Here is a 25,072-nt window from a genome sequence, read left to right on the forward strand (position 1 = left end):
CAGCCCCTTAGGAGCAGAGACTAATGCACACACGTTTCCTCCAAACTGTCAAGCTGATGGCTGCCATGACTCATCAGAAGAAATGGGTGGCAGTGATGCCAAAAAGTCACAAGGCATGGCCGGCTCCCCTCAAAAATGTCAACAAGCTCTGGGGCGAGGGCAGATAGACTGGCGAGGAAGCATTTATCTGTAATTCTAGGACCCAGGGAGCTCTTGGAGGAGTTCAGATGTTCAGCCAAGGGGGGGAAAAAAAAGAAAGGAAAAAAAAAAGAGAGAGAAGAAAGAGATAAAGAATATTCAAGCTTGTGGGTAGGAAAAATTTCTCAAAACAGAATTACTATGAATTTGTGAACTACTTCTCTTAGGGTTTTGCCCCCCCTGCCAAGATGACTGAATGTTGTGTAAGGAAAGGGGCATATTTGGTTTTTACAAGACCAAACAATTGTGTTTTTTTTTTTTTTTTTTTTAAAGATTTTATTTATTTATTTGTCAGAGAGAGAGAGAGGGAGAGAGAACGAACGAGCACAGGCAGGCAGAGTGGCAGGCAGAGGCAGAGGGAGAAGCAGGCTCCCTGCTGAGCAAGGAGCCCGATGCGGGACTCGATCCCAGGACGCTGGGATCATGACCTGAGCCGAAGGCAGCTGCTTAACCAACTGAGCCACCCAGGCGTCCCAAACAATTGTGTTTGATGGAACTTTTTCAACCACATACTTTGGCTTTGTGGCAGGCGGTGTCTTAAATCAGAGGAAAAGAGAACAGATTATTTGTTCATATACTATTTTCATTTTTTGTAACTTTTTTTTTTTTTAACTAACTCGTTTCTTTCAAATGGCATAAAGTTTGCTTTCTTCGCTGAGAGCTACTTGAAGTAAGCAGTGTGCTGGACACTATTTGAACAAAGATCCTGCCGTGGGACGTTAGAAAAACCTAACTTTGTTTCTGATAGGGATATAGGAACACCTGAAAAGTTACACTGAGATCTTAACATTTTCTGGCCAAAAAGCTGAAACAGCTTTGCTAGTGGTAAAAGAAAATTCACAGTCCTACAGCTCCCATGCTGGCAGTGCAGGCAAATTCAGTGAGGTTGAAAACCTGCCTAAACTATTTTTCAAAGCAATACGAAATGTATTGTATTGGGCTCGTGGGACACATCAAGACAAAACCTGAAGTAGCCCCAAGTCTCCTTTCTCCCCCTCCTTTTCTGGAGTCAAGTCACTAACTTGCTTATTCTGGATTTCTTTCAGAGGCCATTCCGGCTGGTTCCCCAAATAGTGAGGTTTGTCTGCATAATGCATATAAGTTGAACTTAAAAGGATACAGATGACAACCTCACCATTTACATCCTGAATGCCCTGTGAGTTATATTTGAAGCTTACATGGTGTTAGAAAATCAAATTCAGCTAGAAGGAAAAAAAAAAAAAGAAAATGAACAAAACCATAAAGGGCTTTATTTTACCAGGGTGTTGAAAAATATATACTTTTATGCTTGTTAGTCTCAAATGCGGTTAACAATTCATTTTCTATAAAATATATCAGTGAAGAAAAACACCGGTATCTATAATCAAACCTGGGCTGGCTTGGGGTCATATTCTCAAATTCAGCAGAGATGTTTAAGTGGTGAGAAGGGCAGCTGTTCAAAATCACCTCTTTAAAAAAAAAAAAATCACCTCTTACATCAGCTGGCAATGAGGACCACCCTCCTTGGGAATAATAATGCTAAAAGAAATAATGATGATGATTATAATAATGGTCTGTATTTTTAAAAAGCTAACTACAGGCTGGTTATTGTCACTAAGTAGTTTGAAGGTACTGCTTTGTTTAATCCTCAAAATGTACCCCAGAGATGGGTATTATTATTACTTTTGTTTTACAGGAGTAGCGGGCAGCTGAGGCCCAGAACAAGCCATTCGCTTACACCCCAGAATCCAAGGACTTCAATACGTCCTCCAATGCCGGATGGCACCAGAGGTCAAGTTAAAGTTTCAGAACGGGCATAACACTATCTGCCTACTAATGTTTTCAGGTGGAAGTGTGATTGTTCCTGTGAAGTCCTTAGTCTGGTATCAAGTACAAAAAAAAAAAGGCACTTCATAAACATAAGCTAGTGTTTTTCTATTGACTATAACAGCAACTCACAGAACCCTGCAGGGATGGTAGCGTAAGGACCTATTTTATATTTTCATATTTTAGCAAGAGGCTTTCATTGAGGTTAAACAAAAACCTTGTTGTTTAACCCTTAAACTGTCCCTGCTCCCCTTCCCCCAGGGGATTTACTTAAAAACAAGTCCCGGGAACCAGCTCCAGGTAACAAAGCCCAGATACAAGGGTGGGTCAGGCCAGGTGAAGACCTCGATCAGTGGGGGGTTGCATACTGTCTCCCTAGCTACCAAGGAGTATGCGCCACCCCCCCTTTGGGATCCTTTTTGGGCCAATCCTAATCAAGGTGTAATAGGCTGGTTCAAAAGTCTACTAGGGTAAATTGTAATTCAATTGGTCACCTAGCATCACTGTGGAGTTTCCTGTGTGTGTTACAATCTCATTGGTCACCTGTGCATGGCCAGGCCCGACCTCATGGCCTTTCCCCTTAAAAGCTAGTCTGTGAAACAGAGAAGGGTCGCCCTCTCTTGTAAGAGGTGCGTCCCCGAACGTTCGGTTAGATTGATGCTTGGCGCGAAATAAAGCTTTGCTTGACCTTCGCTTTATATCAGTCTCGCTCCTTTAATCACGGACCCATTATTGGGGCATAACAGTAGGGCTCTCTTTTCACGGTTAGTCAGAAAGCCACATTTTCTTCTGGGATCCATTCCCTACTTCCCATGTATCAGGTGCTGGCTCCTAGTAATTAGGCTGGATGTCAATGTCTGTTGCAGCAGAGACTACCTAGAAAAACTGCCCGGATGGTCTGAAGGAGAGGTAGGAGGGCTTCTCAGGAGTTAAGCTTGTAAACACTGGAAGCCTTTTGAGATTGAGTTCAGGAAATTTATTTCTCCAAGCTCTCTGCATACACATTCATTTAACCATCATTCCTGTTGATTCAATAAATATATAGTAAATATTTTTCTTCTCTGGCCTTTTTTGTGTGTGTGTGTGTGTGTGTGTGTGTGTGTGTCCTAGGGAAACCAGACAGTAGAAAGGAGGAGGAAAAACAGTAAGAATGGATTTAAGATCTAGCCCTGCCTCCGAGGACAGATTCAACAACTCTCCACATAAGAGACCAAGGTTAAGGACATATTACACTAGAATAGAGAGACTCAGAAAGATTTGTTCTGCTATCCACAGAGTTAATGGCTTAGGAAATTGTGGTCTCTTCTACCCACCCTCGGCTTGACAGATCAGGATAGTGGAATCAGGATGTAGAGAGATTTCCGTACATTTTGAAAGGCCTTAATTAGACAATGGTTGCTAAAGACAGACTGAGATTCCCTAGTTCTTAGCCCACATTTTTAGACCTTTCCAGTTTCAGCAGACAGACTTTGAAAAGATCATGACAGACTGAAGATATGAAAGAGATGTTAGAAGAATCCCTTGGATCTAGGTCATTAAGTGGAAGGGGTTTCTGAGAAGTCGGTGGGATACTTCCTAGGCATTGCTGAGGAATTCTGGAAGAAGTACACTCTACCCTTCGAGCCAGTAATTTGAAATTCCTGCCTTTGCAGACCCTTCAGGAAATGTCTCCTACCAAGAACATAATCAGAACTAATAAACGTGGTTCAAGGTAGCACAATAAAAAATTAAACAAATTATCTGAATGATCAGTTTATTACAAATATCTAATAGATTTTGACCAACTTTAGATGATTTTTTTTCTTTTTAATTTTAGATGATTCTTAATGGTGCTTATCTATGAAATTCTTATTTTCTCAACTCAGAGAAAAATGTGGTCAAGCTTTCTAAGAAACTCTTTGGCTGACACTGTCAATATTAGACAATAGTTGGTAGGTGGCTGGGTGTCAACACCAGTGAGTCCTGGGTAGCATGTTAGCAGTGGATGCTGTAGGAAGGAAGCCAGGAATGGGCAGAGGCAGAAATGCTGGTTAGACTTCCATATCAGATCTGTGCCCCAAGACTTTCAATGCCATCTTTTCAACAGTGGTTTGGTTTTATATGTTTATTTAAAGGTTTTAAAAAATGCTGAATAGCCCTTAATTTTTCAAGAAGGATAATTGTATTGAAACTCAAAATGAGACAATTTAGAAAGCCAAATAACATTTTTTTTTTTTGACATGAGCTAGATTAATGGAAGACAAAAATTTCTATTGCTGTGATTGCCAGGAGAAAGGTTTTTTCCATTTGGAAATTGAAGAGCCTCAAATATAATATTTTACTTGGACAAGTTCAACATAAAAAAGACAGATTCAGCTTTAAAATGTTAACACTATTAGAAATATCTTGGTAGAAAATTTGCACAGTTCATAGCAATATGCATCACTTATGTAGAAGATGTACATGTATATCTTGCTTAGGAAAAAATTAGATGGGGAAATAATATATCTTTTGTAATGAAAATGATCATTATGCAAAACAACTTGCAAGCTATTGAAATACTATTTTTCTACAAAATTTTATACCATCCCTTTCTTCTATGTGCCATGCCCTAGTGTAACCATACCAGTCTTCTGCCAAGGGTAACATTATTCTCCCTTTACAGGCAGCAAAACTGGCTCAGAGAAGTTACCTAATTTTAATTTGCCCAAGGTCCCACATTCAGAATAAGGCAGAACTGCACCATTTTATGGAATAATTTGACTACACTCATTAAAACTGTCACTTGATGAAATGCAAACCCGCAGTCTCTTTTCTATTACATTATTTCCTGAGATATTACGTTCCTACTAAGTTTATCACCTAAATGTTAATTATTTGTTGGTGCCGTTGGAATGGCAATCCTGTATTTTATCATAATCAGGACAACTGGAAGACAGAGGATGCTTTTCTTTTCCATGACAATGAAAAATAATGATTTCTCTACAGGCATTCTCGCCCATCTGACTGATTTGCTTACAATCTCAGCTGTGGATTTTATGACACAGGATCTGAGGGAGCTATGCAAAGTGATGGTCCCTTTCCTGCTGGGAAGCAAATGAGTGCACCACAGCAGGTCTGACCCCAAACAGCCAGATTTGTAAAGTCACCACTTAACTCCCTGGGAGAAAAACCTTCCCCAGACGGCAGTGAGAGAACCATGGCAGTCCGGAGGGGGATAAATTAGCGTTAATCCATTCAGTCAGGGTTCGCCTATGATCTTCCACACCACGTGGTCACTTGAATTGCTAAGGATCTAACTACTTTACTCTGAAAATACCAGATAAGATAAGACCAACTACTGCTGAATTTAGAACTTACACAGCTTTTTTTTTTTTTTTTAAAGGGAGACCCTTGAATTTATCATTACTCAGTGACTTAATTCTCAAATATTTCTGGAGTACTTATCCTGTGGTGGGTAATTTGCTAGGCATTGACAGAATGGTAAACCAAAATACAGACATGCATCTCCCCCTCCCCCATCCCTGCTTTCGCTGAAACAGACTATTCCCTTGGGAGTCCTACCTGTATTTGGTAATGTAGGGACCCTTCGGGTGTTTATCACTTATGAGTTACTGTCCCCAAAACTCAAAATGAAAATAAATGCTGTGTCTTAATCGTCGTGATGTAGTACACCGAGTATTATTGGCATTTCTTTTTTTTTTTTCTTAAGATTACTATTTATCTCACTCGATACTTAGAACACATAAAGAACATGTGTATCCGAGTTGGAGAAAAATTATGAAACAGAGGAAAACAGAAGAAGCACTACTCTCCCACCCTCCACGAGGTGAACGCTCACAGACAGACAGAAAGGCTCACGTGTCAGATCAGGCATGTCTTGTCATGTGTTTGCGTCAACGTCATAGGTCTTAGCTCTGACTTCTTCCAAGCGTCAGAAACCCATGTTGCTGACACGGGCCTAAACGTCTACAGGGACTACGGGAATGTTTCCATGGAGGTTTCTGCAATGTTGTGAACAACGGAAACCCACTTCTGGATCCACTCTAGGGATCACGTGGGATCCGTCTCCCTGACTTCCTCGCTGGCACTGGTGCTCCCATTCTGTCACCTCTTATCCTCGTCCGCTGCCTGCACCTCATGCCTCCCGCCCTTCCACGCGTGTCTGCGGACAGCTCCTCCTACACATCACACCTCTTTGAACAGGCTGATGAAGTTGCTTCCCTTGCCTGCGGAAGCGAATTCTCAAGCCTGGCCCCGTGTTCCCCGGTGGACCTGAGACCACCTTTCCAGGTTTAACCCCTCTGTCATTTCTTTACCTTTTCCTCATAAATACTGTGCCACGATTAGAGAAGAATTAGGTAGCTTCGCCTATACGGTCACAGAGCAATTGCTACGGTAACACTGAGAACAGCAAAGTATAAAAGCGTTACGGATAGTACGCTGTAGTTCATGTTCAGTAACAAAGTACGCGCGCACAGATACACGCATGTGTCCCTTAGATATGGCAGAAAATCTCCGGAGGAACACCTGGAAACTGGAACCGGAGGCCGTTCCTGGGGAGATAAACTGGGTAGCTTGGGTGTAAGGTTGGGGGAATTCACTTTTTAACACTTGTATTTGTCCCTTTCTGTAACTTGAATTTTACCCTCTGTGCCTGCATTTACTCAAAGAGTACTTAAAAAAATTACAACCTTGTATTCAAGTTCAATGTTTCTCTTTCATGCCACAAATATACCTTGAACTTACTTGCATAAACTTTCTGCTTCAAGTACTCCTCCCTTACTCAAGTACTTACCTCTAACTAAATGCTACTTACTTTATAAACACTTCTTTAAGCTTCGCAGTATTTTATAACTTTTTTTTAATTTTATTTATTTATTTGACAGACAGAGATCACAAGTCGGCAGAGAGGCCAGCAGAGAGAGGGGAAGGGAAGCAGGCTCCCCGCTGAGCAGAGAGCCCGACGTGGGGCTCGATCCCAGGACCCTGGGATCATGACCCGAGCCGAAGGCAGAGGCTTTAACCCACTGAGCCACCCAGGCGCCCCAGGCTTCGCAGTATTTTAATAGCAAGATACATACCTAATTTGCATACCTGTTTCGTACTGTTACTTGTATGCATTTTACTTCCCTTATTATCTGTAAGCTTTTGAAGGAAAGGACTATCCCAGTTATAATTTTTCACAACGTTGTAACTTGAATAAACCAAAAATGAACAACTGGAAGTGTAAGGGGCAGAAACAACAGTGAGCTAAAAGGGACTGAGTCTGTTGAGTGCTTCCTTAGTGGTCCAGTTCTCTGGCCAGCAGAGAACGACTGAATGAATTAACAAAAAGGAAAGTCTTCCAACCACAGGCTAGGATGTGTGTGTGTGTGTATGTGTGTGTGTGTGTGTGTGTGTTTAGGATTAACTCATGGTTCACAAAATGTACTTATTATTAAAGATGTGAACAACGTCCATGATTTCAAAATCGTGTGTTATTCTTTAGGCTACGTGTTTCTCAAGGGTTTCACAAGAAAGGGAAAAGGATCACAAGGACTGTTTTGAGGACAAATAATGAAGAGACCATCATTCCAATTCAAAGGTCAGAAGTCAAATCACTTCTTAGATGTAATTTCTGTTCTCCACCTGACTTCTGAACATCCCTTCTATGGACTTGGCCCCACCACTTTACCTGCATCCCTTTTTAAATTTTTTTTTTTAAAGATTTTATTTATTTATTTGACAGAGATCACAAGTAGGAAGAGAGGCAGGCAGGGAGAGAGGGGGAAGCAGACTCCCTGCTGAGCAGCGAGCCCAATGCAGGGCTCGATCCCAGAACCCTGGGACCACGACCCAGGCAGAAGGCAGAGGCTTTAACCCACTGAGCCACCCGGGCGCCCTCACCTGCATCCTTAATAACAGGTTCTTCTCTGCTCTGCTCTTTGTATCACCGTGACTATTTTAAACAGTTGTATGGTCACCTCCCCTGTTCTGTCTTCCACCTTAAGTTATAAACAGTCACCTTTATTTTAAAATTCTTACAGGTCATTTGACCTGCCTTTTTTTTTTTTTTTTTTTTTTTGCTTAACTTCTATTTTACACTGCACACATAAAAAATCTTTCCCTCTTCCCCAAATATAACTTCATGTGATCACAGTCATGAGAAAAGGACATCCTAGGAATTTACATTTCAGCCCAGAAGTTAGGACATCAAAAAAAAAAAAAAAAAAAAAAAAGACTTTCCTATAAGAAATGGTGAATTCATGCTGTTTGTTTGATAGGTTCCACAGTTTGTTGTTTTGTTTTGTTTTTTTAAGAAACAAAATATATATTAAGCCTGGAAGCAAAAGCAGATATTAAATGTTTAATATACAAAAATTCCCAGGTAGGGTGTGCCTGGGGGGTGGGCTCAGTCAGTTAAGCATCTGCATTCTGCTTGGGTCATGATCCTGGAGTCCAGGAATGGAGTCCCGCATCAGGTTCCCTGCTCAGCGGGGGTCTGTTTCTCCCTCTCCCTCTGTTCCTCCCCAACCCCTCCAGCCCCTGTGCTCTGTCTTAAACGAATAAATAAAATCTTAAAAAAAAAGAAAATTCCCAGGTAGATAAGAACAAACTACAGTCACTCAGTAACCTCCTGACTTAAAGCTTTTGTAAAGCAGTTTTGTCTCACACCGTCAAGCAAATCACTTAGCAACATATTTTAGCTGTCGCGGACACAACGCTAGAATCTGTTTACCTCAACGTGGCTCAGAAGAGCATACAGTATATACAGTACACAGTATACAGGCTCAGAAGAGAACACTATACATTATGTTATAGAACAAGAGTGAGAAGTATACTTTAACCTAGGGAAGATCAACTATTTCCACAGCTATTTGGATATAGAATAAAATTCTACAAGTTGATTAAGTTATTGAAGGATTTTTTTTAAAAGATAATTTTACTTACATCAAGAGAGCCTTCATTTATCACAATCATTCCCATGTTCTTCCTCAGAAGTTTGCAGGAGTGTCCTATATCCAAACAAAGAGTAGATTAATTGAGAGCATTCACTTCTCTAGAGAGAAGTAGTGAAGATGTTAAAGCGATCATACTATAAAAACATCTAAATTTTATTTTTAATCTACTTTATTAGATAAAATTAAGGTTTTATCTAGTTTATCAGGACTTGATGACAGTCTCCTGTCTCTAGGTTTGCAGGCGGTTAAAGAAATGCTCTTGCTTGTTACAGGAGGGACACAAGGGTAACATTTGGTGTGTTAAGGCTGTCTTGACAAACCAGTAGGGAAAGAGAATATGCTAATGATTCTCAATATCCTGAAAACTAACAAATTTATAAGGAATCTCCTTCATGATGACCAGCATGAGGAGCAGCAGATGGGCTGATGGTTGTTTCTGGAGAAGGCACAGGAGGGTCGTCAGGCCACCTTTTGGACCACCAGGATCCCACCACCATCTCCCTGCCCTCGGACTGTGGTCATGTCCTCTACAGTCCTGTCCTTTCTTGCTTTGCCGCACCTGCCGCAGGGCAGAATCACCTGCTGGTTTAACCAACTCTGCCTCCTCTGGACCCAGCTGCATGTAGCTGAACATGGCTGGAAAGAAAAGCAACTCAGCTGACTGGCGTTTAAAATAGGACCATCGGGGACGCCTGGGTGGCTCAGTTGGTTAAGCCGCTGCCTTGGGCTCGGGTCATGATCCCAGGGTCCCAGAATCGAGTCCCGCATCGGGTTCCTTGCTTGGCAGGGAGACTGCTTCTCTCGCTGCCTCTGCCTGCCTCTCTGCCTGTTTGTGTGTACTCTCTCTCTCTCTCTCTCTGGCAAATAAATAAAGTCTTAAAAAATAAATAAAATAGGACCATCGCATTTAAACTAATATCATCAATACTCCTTTTGTGAGCTCAATTGAGACAATGGTTTCCAATACCATCTAAGCACTGACCATTCTGGAACTCCGATCTCCCACTGAGAGCTCTTTCCTAAACTCCAGCCTCTCCCATCCCAGTGCTTGTGTAACAGCAGACACAGAGGTGCAAAACAGGCATCTTGAACTCCACAGACCCAAAAACGAGACCCTTGATCTCCTCCCAGAAAACCTGCTTCTCCTCATTCTGGTTAATGGCAATTCCATCCTTCAGGGGCCATGGCTAAAAATCCCAGGAGTTACGCTGCAGTCCTTTCTCTCAAGCCCTACCTCTAATCCACTTGTCAATCCTGTGGGCCCCATCTTTAAAACAGATACAAATGCCAACCATTTCTCACCACCTTCACTGTTGTCACCCAGGTCCAAGTCACCACCGTGCCTCACCTGGATTAAATATGAGAGCCTCTTCGCTAGTCTCCCCGCTTTCACACCTGCTTCCCTTCTAGTCCATTCGCAGCCAGCCGAGTGGCCAGACTGATCGTTTTCCCAGGAAAGTCAGTCCAGGTGTCTTTCCTCTGCTCAGAACCATCCCATCTCACCCAGAGTAAATGCAAAGCCCTTACAAGCGCCTGGGAGGCCTCTTCCAACCTGGGCTCTGTTATGCTGCCGGCCTTTTCTCCTATCCTCCCTCTTAGTCTGGGAAGAAGACAGCTTTCCCTTATCATCCAAATGAGAACCTCCCTCCTTCTCCTCTCTTAGGTTCTCTCTCAAACGTCACCATCTCAAAGAGTGCTTCCTGACCTCCTGATTTAAAACTGAATACTTCTGTGCGATGCACCATAACCACTTCGTATATGAATGAATCTCACCTATTTTATTCTAGGAGAAAAGCCCCAAAGATTATGACCCAAGACTCTAAAAGTTAAATGTTCCCCAGAAACCACCATCATATTCTCTGTAGTCATAATGACTGTATGCCCTGAACTACTTTCAGGATGGCTCAATTTTCCTAGGCTATCACTCTTTGCTACCACATAGTCTCCCTCTATCTGTAGTCATGTTTTTTTGTTCAGCATGTTTGTCTTTTCCAGGTCTCCCAACTCTAAAGCATTCTGTATTCTTATGCATCTTCTTTCCATTTGTCTCTAACACCAGTGATAATTTTTATAATCAAAATTAACCATTTGTGTGGCTTTTAGATTTATACGTCTGCCAACTAGTGTCTTTTAAAAATTTTCCTCTCCTACTGGCAATTTATCATAAGTCTGTAGTTTTATATTTACAGAATGTTATGATTGCTAAAAATTCTAAAAGGAGCATTAGCTAAATGTTTCTTTCTTTTAAAATATTTTATTTATTTATTTGACAGAGAAAGACACAATGAGAGAGGGAAAAGAAGCAGGGGGAGTGGGAGAGGGAGAAGCAGGCTTCCCGCGGAGCAGGGAACCCAATGTGGGGCTCGATCCCATGGCCCTGGGATCATAACCTGAGTGGCAGACGCTTAACGACTGAGCCACCCAGGAGCCCCAGCTAAATGTTTCTTAATGATATTTGACAATGACTTTCTAAAAATGTGGTTTCATGCTATAAACACCCCTGAATGGTTTCAACTTTGGGAGAGTTTTGGATGTAATTCATATCACAAATATCCAGAGGCTGAATCTATGTCAGGGTTGGCAGTGTTCAGGCAACCTACTATTACCGAATGGGGAAGAAAATAGAAAGAGTGACGTTTTCTCACATATTACTGGTACTACAGGTCTCACACCAAATACTATTGTTTTTCTCAATGAGACATCTGTTATGGACAGAATTGTGCCCTCCCTGTTTTTACACGTTGGAGCCGTAACCCATAACATTTGCAGACTGGGCCTTCAAGATTGTTAGAGTTAAATGAGGTCAGAAGGCAGATTCGAGATCCCATGGCATTGGTGTCTTCGTAAGAAAAGAGAGAGACACAAGGAGAACACATCTACAGAGGGGAGGCCAGCTGAGGACACAGCAGGAAGGTGGCCGCTGTAAGCTAGGAAGAAACTTCGGGAGAAACCAAACTGACTGACACTCGATCTTGAACTTCCAGCTTCCGGAAGTGCAAGAAAATAAAGTTCTGCTGTTTAACCCACACCACCTGCGGTATTTTGTTACGGCAGTGTGAGTTACTTAGTAAAACCTCTTTGAGAAAAATGAATTAACTGCAGGATGAATGAAACCTGGAAATCTTCTTATTTCCCATTCCTAGAAATAACCTGTGGTCACATAAGTGCCAATACACAGGTCTGCCGTAATCCCGATCTCCCCACGTTCACAGGCAACTGCCGAGATGTTATCTACATGTGTCAATTATGGTTGGAAGGGGGGCGCGTAGGCAGAGAGACAAAGGTGAGGGAGGGTTATTTCATGGTTGCAAGATCTAAGGTCTGGCTGTATACACAACCACGGCAAATGTAAAGGGGCATTGAGGCCATAAGTATATAGAGAAGCCCAGTAATATTACAAATATGGAAATCTTACAAAACCAAATCTTTCAGATTTTGAAGTAGCTCAAACTTATCTTCTAAAATATGTCAAAGTGTGAAAAAAGCATCACAATTCAAAGCTTGGATTAGGGGACTTACCAATGTTAATGGCGGTTTCTTGCTTGTCCCCTGTAAGGATCCAGATTTTGATGTCTGCTTTCATGAGAGTTTCTATAGTTTCAGGCACTTGATCTTGTAATTTATCCTCAATGGCTGTAGCTCCAAGTAGTTGAAGATTCTAGGGAAAACGAGTAGAAAAAATTTTAAGAAAAAAAAAAAAAAACAACAAAAAACGGTTTAGATTCTTTAAGAATTGAAGTGTGCATATGTCTTTCAATCAGAGACTAAATTGTAAATTCCAACTATCCCATTGAGTTTTCTCCTAAGGATCCCTGACTTTAATCCAGTACTTCGGCATGAAGCTAAAGAGACCTACACTACCTTACTCCTCTCTAAGGTAGAGAAGGGATTCTTACAAAAATACAACAAATCCAAAGGGACTTAAAGAGGAGCAGACAGCTACTGAAAGATAGCAACAACAAAAACCACGAAGATGACCCCAGCAAAGAAGCAATCTTGCTGATCTGTTTGAAAAAGAGTAAGAATAAATGCTTATTAAAAAAGAAAGGATGCTCAGATAATTCAATTGTAATTTGATGCCGTGTCAGAAAAGGTACACATTTAAATGCTGAGGGAGAGAGAAATAAACCAGGTGATCGCATCCGTGTGTGTCTGTAGGAAAGAACAGGCTGGATACTTTTCACGTTGCTCCCTATCTGTGTAGCGGATGGTCAGAGTCTGCTAAAGACTGCTTGCGCACTAGACGGTTTCTTTCATATAAGACTGGACACCACCAACACGTTCTGCAGGAGGCTCTTATCGCTCCCCAAGAAGAATATTTTTCTGTTCTCATCTTCCTAAATGGAGGAAGAAAGAGAACAACTTTTTGGCTATTAGGGAAACCTGGCTCCCCACACAGATGCAGGTAATAGTTCTTGGTCCTCGATACACAGGAATGCACCGTGACAAACTAAGCCACAATCAACGGATTCTTGGATTTTTTTCCCTGTAACCTAACCACCAATATGACCCACGCCAACATTTATCTTTCTTTTCATGTTTTTCTCCCTCCTTGCCTTCACTTTTTATTTAAAACATCAGAAAAGGACAGTGTACATACAAGGGAAATAAAGTGCTAAGGAGTGTCCAGATTGGTAATAACAAAGAAGGCATTCCATTTCCTCTCTTCCTTAGAACACTGAGTTCTCTTTACTATTTACTGAAATGTAAGTCTAAAATTAGCCCTAATTTTAGGCATGGAAAATAAATTAAAATAGATGCAAACACACATGAATAAGTGAGAGAGAGTTTATGAATGTATCAGTTAGGAATGCTTTCAACTATGACAGAAAATATCTAACAATAGCTTAAATAAAGATTTGGTTTTCCTTTTGTAAGCAGTATTGGCACAGGCAGTCCTGGGCACTAGATTCACTCTGCACGTCTCTCTCAACATCTCAAGGGGGCGCCACAGCTGTAATTACCACTGCCCCCCGCCCCAAGACAAGAGAAAGGGGGTAATGTCAACTGGACCCATCTCCTATTTGAAAACAAAAGTGTTTCCAAAAGTCCTTAGCAGATTTCCAAATATGGCCATATTTGGTTATTTAGGTTTACATGGCCATCCTTAACTATTAGTCCTTAGCTTTACCAGCCTTGATAGTGGGGTGCAAGACAGAAGAGGGATGGCAATGGATGTTAAATTAGCCAGCCAATAGCCTTCGCCACAGTGCTTACAGGTGGGCATGCATATGCATTGGTGTTTATGCACACGTGTGTTTATATGTGCACGTATGTTTATGGATACACACAACACCCCCTCTGTTACTTTGCTGGAGATACTTGGCTCATTGTGCAAGGCCAAACTTAAAAGTTACTGCTTCTTTGAAGCTTTACTAAAAGAAATTTTCCCTCTCCAGTGCTCTGACAGAACATTGCTCATCTTTACACGTCTTAATTTATCATATTCAGATTAACTGTTAAACCTGATAGTTTTGCTCAAGAGTAGGGACCATGTCTTGTTCATCTTTATATAACAACTCCACAACACTGACAGTCAGTATTCAGTGTTTAAATTAGTGAAAGTGAGGGAATGACAAAAAAACAACAACAACAACAACAACAAAAAACAACTCCTAAAGCCAAATGTTATAAAGCATTGCTGCAATCGAGACCATATTCTTTTCAATATATTCCAGATAAGTTATATAGCAATTAGGTTCACTTGATGCATGACTTCTTAGTTTATAATACATAAGACAGGAAGGCAAATTCCCTTCTTGAAGGAGATAGTATTTTATTATCTTTAATGGGAAGCAGACTTGAAATCTATCGTAACCTGATGAATAATTATCATCAAGAAGTTCAAGAATGAAAAGGAAGAGCAATTCAGCAACAACTATGCCAACATCACAGTTGCTGTACTTTAATGTTGAGACAAGGATTCCACCCCCATTCTTTCAGCAACTTTTGGGGCTTCTGTAGCTAAATCATCCTGGCCGCCATCCCAGGGAAGATCAGAATATAGCTGTGTTCAGATATCAAATATTCCACAGAAAACATGATAAGATGTTTTAATGGTCACGGGGATAGTTCAGTAATACAAGCTCTCAAAATTTTCTAACCTAAAAATCTTTTTCGCAATGTCTCACAAAACCCTGAGGTAAGTCGACAACGGGAGAGCCAAGGGGTGAACACCTTCATCAGAAATACATATTTGTGGGGGTGCCTGGGTGGCTCAGTGGGTTAAGCTTCTGCCTTCGGCTCGGGTCATGATCTCAGGGTCCTGGGATCGAGCCCCACGTCGGGCTCTCTGCTCAGCAGGGAGCCTGCTTCCCCTCCCCCTCTCTCTCTGCCTGCCTCTCTACTTGTGATCTCCCTCTCTCTGTCAAATAAATAAATAAAATCTAAAAAAAAAATACATATTTGTGTATCTTTGTAGCTTTGAGGGGAGAAATGAGCTCAGGAAGAATACAGATATACATTATCATGCGCAAATCTAATAAAAATAAACTGGCTGCATGGGGGATGTCACACTGAAGCCATATTTGAAGGAAGGATTTCGTTTTGCACAGGTAAAAAGGAAACATTTTTCAAACCAGGTAAAAATAATATAAAGGATTAAAGAGCTGTTGGGCCAACGATGTGTATGTGGAGAAAAGTCAACAAGCAGGCTAACTTGGGGTGTGTCTGTCACTACAACAAGAGGAATTTTTTAAAAGGGTGATGAAACTGTTCTGACTACCTAGCAAAATTGCAGTGGGTCTATTTTGAAGACTACAAAGGAAACACTGTTCTCAAGCCTGTTAATCTTCCTTTTATCTTAAGAACTCCTCTGATACAGCACTTACTGATTTTAGTGGAAGGCTCTGTAGCCTCCTTTCCTTTGGCCCTGGTGTCATTTATTGTGAGATTAAGATCTCTAGTGATAGGTTGTTCTGCCCCTGGAAATTAATATCTTTAGCTACATAATGACCATTAGAAAAAAAATGTGAACTTTGCGTGCTTTTCCTGATCATAACACAGGAGTGTTTAAGCTGTAATCAATTTCATCCCAAACATGTATTACCTTACACAGATGGCCAGTAATGGGCACTATGGGAATTACATATTCAGCAAGTGTTGAAACGTGATAAGATTCCCATGGCATTTATGGAATTAAAAAAAAAAAAAACCAACAAAACCTCAAACACTAATTTCACTTTCAAAATGTTCATTTTGAAATGTTTCAAAAAGTTTCAAAGTTTCAAAAACTTATAAAGGTTTCAGGTTGCTGACTCTTTGATATAATGTAGATTTAATTATCACGGAAAATCATGAAATAATATTTATTCGCCTAGTAAAGCCCTCAAGAATCTTATGTTCTTTCTCAGATGTTCATAATGTATTCAGAATTTTAAAAAAGCATATAAATGTAAAACTTCTACCCTAGCAAAGATAAAAGGCTTCGTGCAGCATATTTAAAAAACTGTATGATAAAATGTATTATGATAGACTTAGAAATTATGTTTTTCCAAGCACATGTATATTTTGCTAAATAAGAGAACCTCAAAATGACATTTCCATACTAGCAAGTGTTTGGTTGTACTTAGATTGTTTTGTTATTTTTAAAAAGCCTGCGACAATGTTCCTAAACGATCAGAAGCATAATAATCAAACTCATATCAATTTGGGTTTCAGATTACAACACAGGCTATTTGGCAGATGTTTTTTAAAGACAAATAAAGAACGTCGGTAAGCCAAGTTTTCCTACTGGAGTAAATACGAGCAACGTTTGGTAACCTCTATTTCAATATGAAATAAGACTGTGACCAGGAAGATGAAGAAATAGTTCCCTACTAGAGAAAATGTATCAGACACTGCCAAGTGTTTTACATGTATTAATTCAGCTAATAGCTTTGAGGAGGCTGGGTAAATTATCCAAGGCCAAAGAGAGGTACAGCTGAGCTAGGGTGTTAAGAACAAAATCTCAGGAATCCACAAACACCCAAAGGCAGCAAATGAGAAGTAAAACATTAAATGAAAGTGAGAATTTTATTCAAATCATTATAGGTTTTTAAATATTTGTTTCTGTTCTTTAGTCTTTGTTAGTAACTGTGTTTCTCTGAATCGGTTTCAGACTTGGTCCTGAGCCACTCCTGCCGAGCGTACATACCTACTTCCCCATTTCTTTTTTTTGTTTGTTTGTTTTAAAGATTTTTATTTATTTATTTGACAGACAGAGATCACAAGTAGGCAGAGAGGCAGACAGAAAGAGAGATGGGGAAGCAGGCTCCCTGGCGAGCAGAGAGCCCGATGCGGGGCTCGATCCCAGGACCCTGGGATTATGACCCGAGCCAAAGACAGAGGCTTTAATCCACTGAGCCACCCAGGCACCCCCCCTACTTCCCCATTTCTACCTGCGGGCTCCAGAGTCACATTTTGGGACTGGTCCCTCTCCGCACATGCAGGCCTGCACTCACTCACTCACAGATCCACTCCAAGCAGGTAGTTCTGGGCAAGGTGGTGGAATCCAACCACGAGTTCCTTCCTCTGGGCCATTTACATTTTAGAACCTACCAGGAGACATTCTTCTTTGGGTTCCCCCTAGCTTTCTGATCGTACCTCCGTTCCTTTCACTGGTGTCTGTTTCACCTAGACCCCGGCTGCTTGGCTGGCATTAAGCCTCAAGGAAGTAGCCATGGGACCAGAATCTTAGAGTGGTAGCTGTCAGAGTCACCGGAAGGGCTGATGACACACAGATCACCAGACCCCAAACCCAGACTTTCTCACTGAGTAGGTCTGAGGTGAGACACGGAGACGTGTAATGGTAAGAGTGCAACAGGCCTGAGCTCCTAGCTCTAACAACTGCTTCGGCAGAGCAAGGCTCACAAAATGTTCCTGTAAAGGGACAGACGGTAAATACTTTGGGGTTTGAGGGCTGTGCATTCTCTGCTGCAACGACTCAGGTCTGACGTGGCATGAAAACAGCCAAAGGCTATGTGTAAACAAGTGGCTGTAGCTGTGTTCCAATAAAGCTTTATTTACAGAACCAAGCAGTGTCCATTGTGCCTGAGTTTGCAGGCCCCCCTCTGCAGAATACATGACCGACTGCTCTGGATATCTCCTCGTGCAATTCCTACCCTTCGTCCTTAGCATGGCCTCAGAATCCTCTGGACCCAGTTCTCTCTCCTCGCAATCCCAAACTACAGACGAAATCTCTTAACTGTCCGACAGGGCTACCATCAGAGAAAAACAGTGTTCTCCCCAAATAATACTACCATATGCTACACATGATCTTAAAAGTAAACAAAACATTTTTTGTGGGTACAAAAGAGACACACAGGGGAGATCTCTCTCTCTTTTTAAAGAGATCTCTTCTTTACTCTGGGTGGCTCAAAGATCCAGTCCAACACGAGTTAACACTCGACCTTAAATCTTAAATGAAGAATTAAGACTTGGCCAAGGTGGGGAAAGGATGGGCCAAAGAATCCCGAACAGAAGAAATCCCATGTGTGGAGACATAAGTATGCAAGAGCATATTGTGCCTGAGAAGTTGCTATTTGGACAATATGGAAATAATACATGAAACGAGGTGTGGCAGTGATTTAAATGATGCTAATCTGGTAGGACTGTTCTGAGGATGAAATTGGACTCGTCATCTCAAACTCTGAGTAGTAAATTAGGAAAAAGATGAGGCTGGAAAAGCCAGCAGGGAATGGACATGGAATGTTTTGTGCAGGATTCCAAAGGTCAAGGTGAGATGAGGCGGAGTTTTAGAAGAGGGACGGGAAAAGATTACTGGTGGCTGGCTGGGGATGGATTAGGAAGAACAGAGGCCTTAAGACCAGTTATGAGGCTATGGTAGTTACCGTCCTGCTTAGCTTGAAAATATGGTAACCCTGCACTCAGATGTGCTGGTGGGTATGTGATCCTTAGTCATTTTGTAATGCTGACTCACCAAGGTTGCCGGGCTCCTCTCTGTTCTGCATTCCACTGGTCAGCATTCATCCTGTGGTTTTTCTTCTCAACATCTTGGAGCACACAACAATGGGGTTTTATTGAAAAAAGGAGAACCTTGTACTTCTCTCCTTTCGGTGTAAGTGGGGTACAGGATGCTAGAACTAAGAGCATTAAACCACTGGGATGGCTCATTTGTCTGTTTCTGTTGAAATCAGGCAACCGGTTCATTTTTCCAAGGCCAAGAAGGAGATTTTAACTTGGTGCTTTCTGAACCGCGGAAAATCATACTTGAACTCTCATGCAGCCAAGGGCCCGCCATATAAGGTCAGAATTCACACACCCAGCTGAAAGGAATCAGGATTTGAAAGGCGATTGGGTGTAACCGGCAAAAACAACGTCCATCTTCCCTGAGGGAGAAGACGGCAATTCCCAGTATGGAAAGTCTACCCCAAAATGCTCCTAGTGAGAGATCTATCAGGACAGAGAGGAGAAGCATGTGAACAGAGATCAAAGGGAACCTTAAAAACTTTAAATATGCTTCTAAAGACGAGTTAAGGGAAAATCATGAAAAACAAACTTCTGCACCCATTTTTAAAGCAAAATAGGGTGCACAGAACCTTTCTCATTGACTCTGTGGACATGTCCTAACCACACCAGTACCTTTAAGGGCTGATATGGTGGTTATGTAACCTATGTGCTTGGTTGCACTTTATTTCTCAAGTTTACAACATTTTGCATACATTCTTGCTTTCTTCTAAACCAAACCCACAGAATAACGTATGGATTATTAACATGGGATTTGGAATTAAGGCAGAACTGGGATTTGAATCCCTGTTCTGCCAACCACTCAGTACGTACCTTTCAGCAAGTAGCTTTCCTAAGAATTTCTACATCCATAAGATAAGGCTAATAATACAGACTAAATAGGGTCATTCTGAGAATGAAATTATATCAGTCATCTCAAAACTTTTTTTTTTCTTTTTTAGTAGTATTGTAGGAAAAAAGGTTGCATACTCAACCTAGGACATTGCTGTGTTTTTATAAAACATGTTTGTTCTATTAATATTAGTAAAGTCTCAACTTTGCAGAATGCACAGAAATTATAAAAAAAGCTAATGTAAAATATAGATAGAAACAGCAGCTATCACATTTTCCTGCCCACCCCAAAGGATCATCTTGTGTACCCCACTTTATAGACCCTTGAACTAAGTAATCAGAGTAAAGAGCTGTAGGGTTGGAGCTTAGTCAATGCTCAAAAAGTGGCGGGTCTTAGTAGATGAGCTGACAGACTGCAAAGATTCTTAAGCAAAGAGTAAAACAGGAAACTACTGGAATTTTAAACCACGAAATCACTAGTACATCATGTAAATTTTCGTCTAGTGCATTTCATTTTTTAGTACAAACGAAAGTGATATTTGCAGATATTAAGAATAGAAGTGGTACTTTTATCTGAAAAAAGCATTATATTCTGATACAGAAGTTACTGTGAACTTGGCAGTCATAAATGTTCAAGAAAAGTCCTGTTTTCCATTAAGTTTTGTATTTTTCTAGGAATCCTCCAAACCACTCATTGCCACATGTCGCGAAGGGCGCGAAACTGATGTGTTTAGTCACAATGAGTGTCATTGTTGATCTATATTATGCCACATCAAAGCAGTCTTTAAAAAAAACCCAGAAAAGTCAACCACATTTGAGGGAGGAGTAAAGGAAATAATCTAAAAAAAAATCATTACACCTCATTGTCCTATCTTAGTGACTCATCTTGGTGCCCGGGGCACTAAGTCCTGTCTGGAATTAACATTTTTTAGTTTACAAGTGCCCTGCCTATCTCCACCCACTAAAATTGAAGACAGAGATGTCTCGGTCCCTGTCCCCTGCTGCGCCTGAGAGCCCAGAACAGGGCCTGCCATGTGTTCAGGCATGTGCTATTGGAATCTTTCAAACCACATGCTTTTCACATTCATGTATTAACTCAGAGCACAAGTCCCTAAAATGGCTGGGTCTACATTTCTACAGAATGCATTCTTGAAAATTATTAGCTCTTTTCCCCAACATATCCCTAAATTAATCCCTAGTGACAACACATGTGATATGCATATCCTCACTGTGTAGAAAGCATGGACTGTATTAGTAATAGGGGCCAGACTTCCATTAAGCAAGCATCTACTAAAGAAACTTAGCTTCTGGATAGATCATATCCAGTTGAATATATTACATTCATATGTATATACACACACACATATATATAATACATACCATATATATAATACATATTATATCCAATTGAATAATTTATTTATTCATCAAATATTTATTCAGTAATTAACACAGGGCAGACAGGCAGGCACTGGAAATATAGCGATGAATATCATCAAAGCAGTCCTTGCTCTCATGAAGCTTCAATCTACTGGAGGCTCTACATTAATCAAAAATTAAAAAATGTGTGTGAAACATTGTTCTCTGATTCATAGGAGAGCTAGATGGTCCAAGCTACAGTTTTCTGATTACTCTTAAGTGCAGAAATGATTTTCCCTGACTCATAATCTATTAAAAATAGTGCATCAGCTAAGTTGTCATTTTTAAAAAACATATCTTAAAATATAAACTATGCTTCAGTACAAGACAAGAGAAAAAGCCGACTTAATCACCACGGAAATCCTGCTTCAATCACTGCCCAATCTAGAAACATGTTAGATCTCACTCCATTTTCTGTTACTGCTCAAGATAAGTAATTTGCTTTCATAAATAGTAGATGTGATTAGTTGGTAATATGTGCAATCCTACAGGTAGAACTGCATTTTTCTATTGAAGCAAATAAATATAAAACGTTTTCAAAAACCTGTATTTACCATGAAGGCACACCTTCCTACTTCAACTGATGGTTTAATTATAAAATCTTCCCTGATAAGATCAGAGCCCTCTCTACTATTAATTTTCAAAGGAAGCCAGCAGCAGAGTATGACTATGAGGCAAAAAAAAAAAAAAAAATTGTTTTAGAAACATGTTAGAATAAATGTAAAGTGACAGATCAAAGAACAAGGTGAGAAATTTCAGAGAAACCACTGCTAATGAAGCATAAAGCTTCATAATTATTCTGTTAACTCATCTGTAATTTTTCCTGGCCCAACGCATACATTAATTCTAAATTTTATTTTAAAAATCAGATTTTTAAAAATGCAGACCAACACTATTAAGTGGTTTCATAATCAAAAATGACAAGTACAAACATTGTTTTTCAAATGAATAAAGTTAAAGTAGGTAAAGCAGGTCAAGAATATTCTCTGAAAGATTGAGACAACTAAGTCCTCTGAAGTGGTGACCCAAAGCGATACCACAGTCCCCCTTCCTAACCTGGGTCAAGACACCTCAAGTACCTGATAGGATTCTAATTAATCCCATTTGCATTTTATCTAGGGAAACCTTCATGTTCCTGTATGATTTTGTCTTCCGAGGAATAAATGCTGCCTCTTGGCCTATATGTAGTAACAGAAAAAAAGATGTTTCAGGAACGTCTTGAAACAACTCATAGTATTAGAATTATTTTTTTTTAAATCTTGAAAAGTTTACCATCTGAATGCAAGTGTTAGAGCTCAAATCATCCCACCTGATAGCAAAGATGATGCTGTTATTTTATTATTATTAAAGATCTTATTTATTTATTTGTCAGAGAGAGAGAGAGCAAGCACAAGTAGGCAGAGTGTCAGGAAGAGGCAGAGAGAGAAGCAGGCTCCCCACTGAGCAAGAAGCCCGATGTGGGACTCGATTCTAGGACCCTGGGATCATGACCTGAGCCGCAGGCAGCGGCATAACAGACTGAGCCACCCAGGCGCCCCAGTGCTGTTGTTTTATAGATGGATGGATGAAGTCCTAAATCTTCTCCTCTAACAATGACTGTCAAAAGGAAAAACAATCTCCAGAGGGCTTCTTCAGACCTCTCTCATTTCCTTCTTTCCTTTTAGGGTCCTGGAGGATGAAGGGAGGAGTTTCTAGTGCTCAGATTGCTGGGAAAGAAAAGTGACAAAGCAGTGTGCCAAGGGACCGATGTCATTATCTTCTTGGATGTTCTTGGTCTGTTTGGATAGTTTTGCAGCGTATGCTAGGAGTTTATAGCACCCAAAGGAATAAGGCTTTTACCAAATTTCAAAAACTGAATTACATGTTTGAGCAAACACTGGAGAGGTAAGATAGAGAGTAAGGTTAGAAAGTATAACCTTCATCATTTATAATGTTTTCACTTATTTTATAACATATTAAAAATATTCTTTTCAGGAAAAGCTCTACAAATCTTTCAAGTTTTGAATGACTTTAACGTAACACTACCACTAACATGTCAGTGGCATTTTGCATCATTAATTCAAGTACGTTCAGAAACATCTTGTATAGGGGCCACAATGATGATTTGGTCTTTCACTGAAAAGTGAAAAGTATTGAAAATCTATAGTATTCTGAGGAGTACATTTCCCCAAAATTTCACACACAGATAGAATATTATATGGTTTTCAAACAGTGCTCAGAGGAACCCCAGAATCGTGAAAAAGCTCCTCACAGACCATGATGAGAGCAAGGTGCTGAGGCTAAGGGGAGAGCCAACGTGGGGCTCTTCCCTGCCCCTCCACTCTTTAAACTGGGCAGCTTTGCTTTTATCTATTATATATACAATGGTTCAGGCAATATTTTGTTTGAGAAATGGGTTTTGCTCTTAAAGAAAAACAAAGATTTAAGATTTAAAAGATTTTTAAATCTTAAGATTTAAATCTTTAAGATTTGCTCTTAAAGAAAAACAAAGATTTAAGATTTAAAAACGACTCTCACGGTTTAAAATTCACTGTCTCCTATGCAAAGTTCAATCTTACGGTCTGCATAAAAAACAGATTCCAATCCCATGCAAAATGATTACATAATCAACATGTCTCATTTCAAGTAGCCAAAGAAGAAGCCAAAATGGTTGACCCCTAACGCTAAGGCAGCTGAGTTTAAAACTGGGCAATGCACCAGCAGGGCCTGGGCTCTGACGTGTTGAAACTTGCCTCAGTTGGGTAGTTTTAAAGGCAGTCACCCCCAACTCCTATGGAACACTACCCCCCGCCCCTCCCCACCTTGATTTTAACAAAGAAAGGAAGCTCAGACCAAGGAAGGAGAGGTAGCGCCTTGGCTCCCCACTAAAAACCCAAGAGTCTTCAGTGATAGGGGATGGGGAAAGCAGGTTCGTCAGAAAAACAGCTCTCAGTCATGGACTCATCAGTATCATGTGCCTGTACTTTTCCCTAAAAAGACCTGTGATCTTTTGCATAGTAAAACAAAAACAAAAACACCCCCACCCCCCCACCGCAAAAAAAAAACCCTCCCTGATCTCCTTTAACTGGTAAAATAAACTTCTGGGTTTCATTTTAAAAGTTACCACCTCTCCGAGGGCTTCCGCTGGACAAGTCTGTGGGTCAATACTGCGGGTTCCTTTAGATTTCCTTACTTAAGGAATTTGTTCAGACCATGGTGCTCAGGGTCTCAGCTGAGTGTTCCCTGTTTGCTTGTGTTTCCTCAATACCTAACATCTATTAGCAGCCTAATTCAAGTTAATGAAATTAATACTTGAATGAAATCATGGTTTTGGGGGCAGGGATGGACACAGAAAACCAGTTCTTCGGAAGCTGGTTGAGCAAGGGAACCAATCCTTTCACCTTTCTGGCTTTCAGTAAAACTTAGAGACCATGGCTTATCAGAAAGTAAAAAGGAAATAGGTATAAATTACCCTTTTCATCCATTTTAGGAAAGAGGCAGTCAGAGGGAGGCATCTGTATTTATAAACTAAAAATATACACGTAATGCCATGTCCCCAGGCAACTTAAATTTCCGTGTGACTCACGATCGCCATCTGCTGGAGAGAGCCTGAACATCTATTTCATTTGGAAGATGGAAGTCACAAGGTTTTTAATACCAGATATTGTGTGCACACACATACACACATATACCCCAACAACAATAAAAACTGTTAAACCTATAAAATCTAAACTACAAACCTTAGGGCACTCAGAGTAAAAATGTTATTAGGCATATCAAATATTCAGCTCCAGAATTTGACAGTGTGCTTCTTGTAGAAACAAAATTTAATGTTTAGAATCCAGTTTCAAATATTTGATTGTAACTTACTGTATATTAATTCTACCACATTGCCATAGAAAGTAAAAGCTACATTATCTTCAGGCTGTGTACATAAGGAGACAGGAGAA

The 25,072-nt window shown here is 40.5% G+C and overlaps 1 protein-coding gene across 1 annotated transcript in view; it reads right to left on the minus strand.

Annotated features, from left to right (window-relative positions):
- ATP8A1 (ATPase phospholipid transporting 8A1) overlaps positions 1-25,072 on the minus strand; it is a 227,811-nt gene that overhangs the window by 79,589 nt on the left and 123,150 nt on the right. Inside the window, exons 23-24 of the mRNA XM_080797542.1 lie at positions 12,447-12,585; positions 8,917-8,981 (exon numbers count right to left, since the gene is read on the minus strand). Of these exons, the coding sequence (XP_080653668.1) occupies positions 8,917-8,981; positions 12,447-12,585 (204 nt within the window). The remainder of the gene's footprint in view (positions 1-8,916; positions 8,982-12,446; positions 12,586-25,072) is intronic.

Source organism: Martes martes, assembly GCF_963455335.1.
Source record: "Martes martes genome assembly, chromosome: 2".
NCBI classification, from domain to species: Eukaryota; Metazoa; Chordata; class Mammalia; order Carnivora; family Mustelidae; genus Martes; species Martes martes.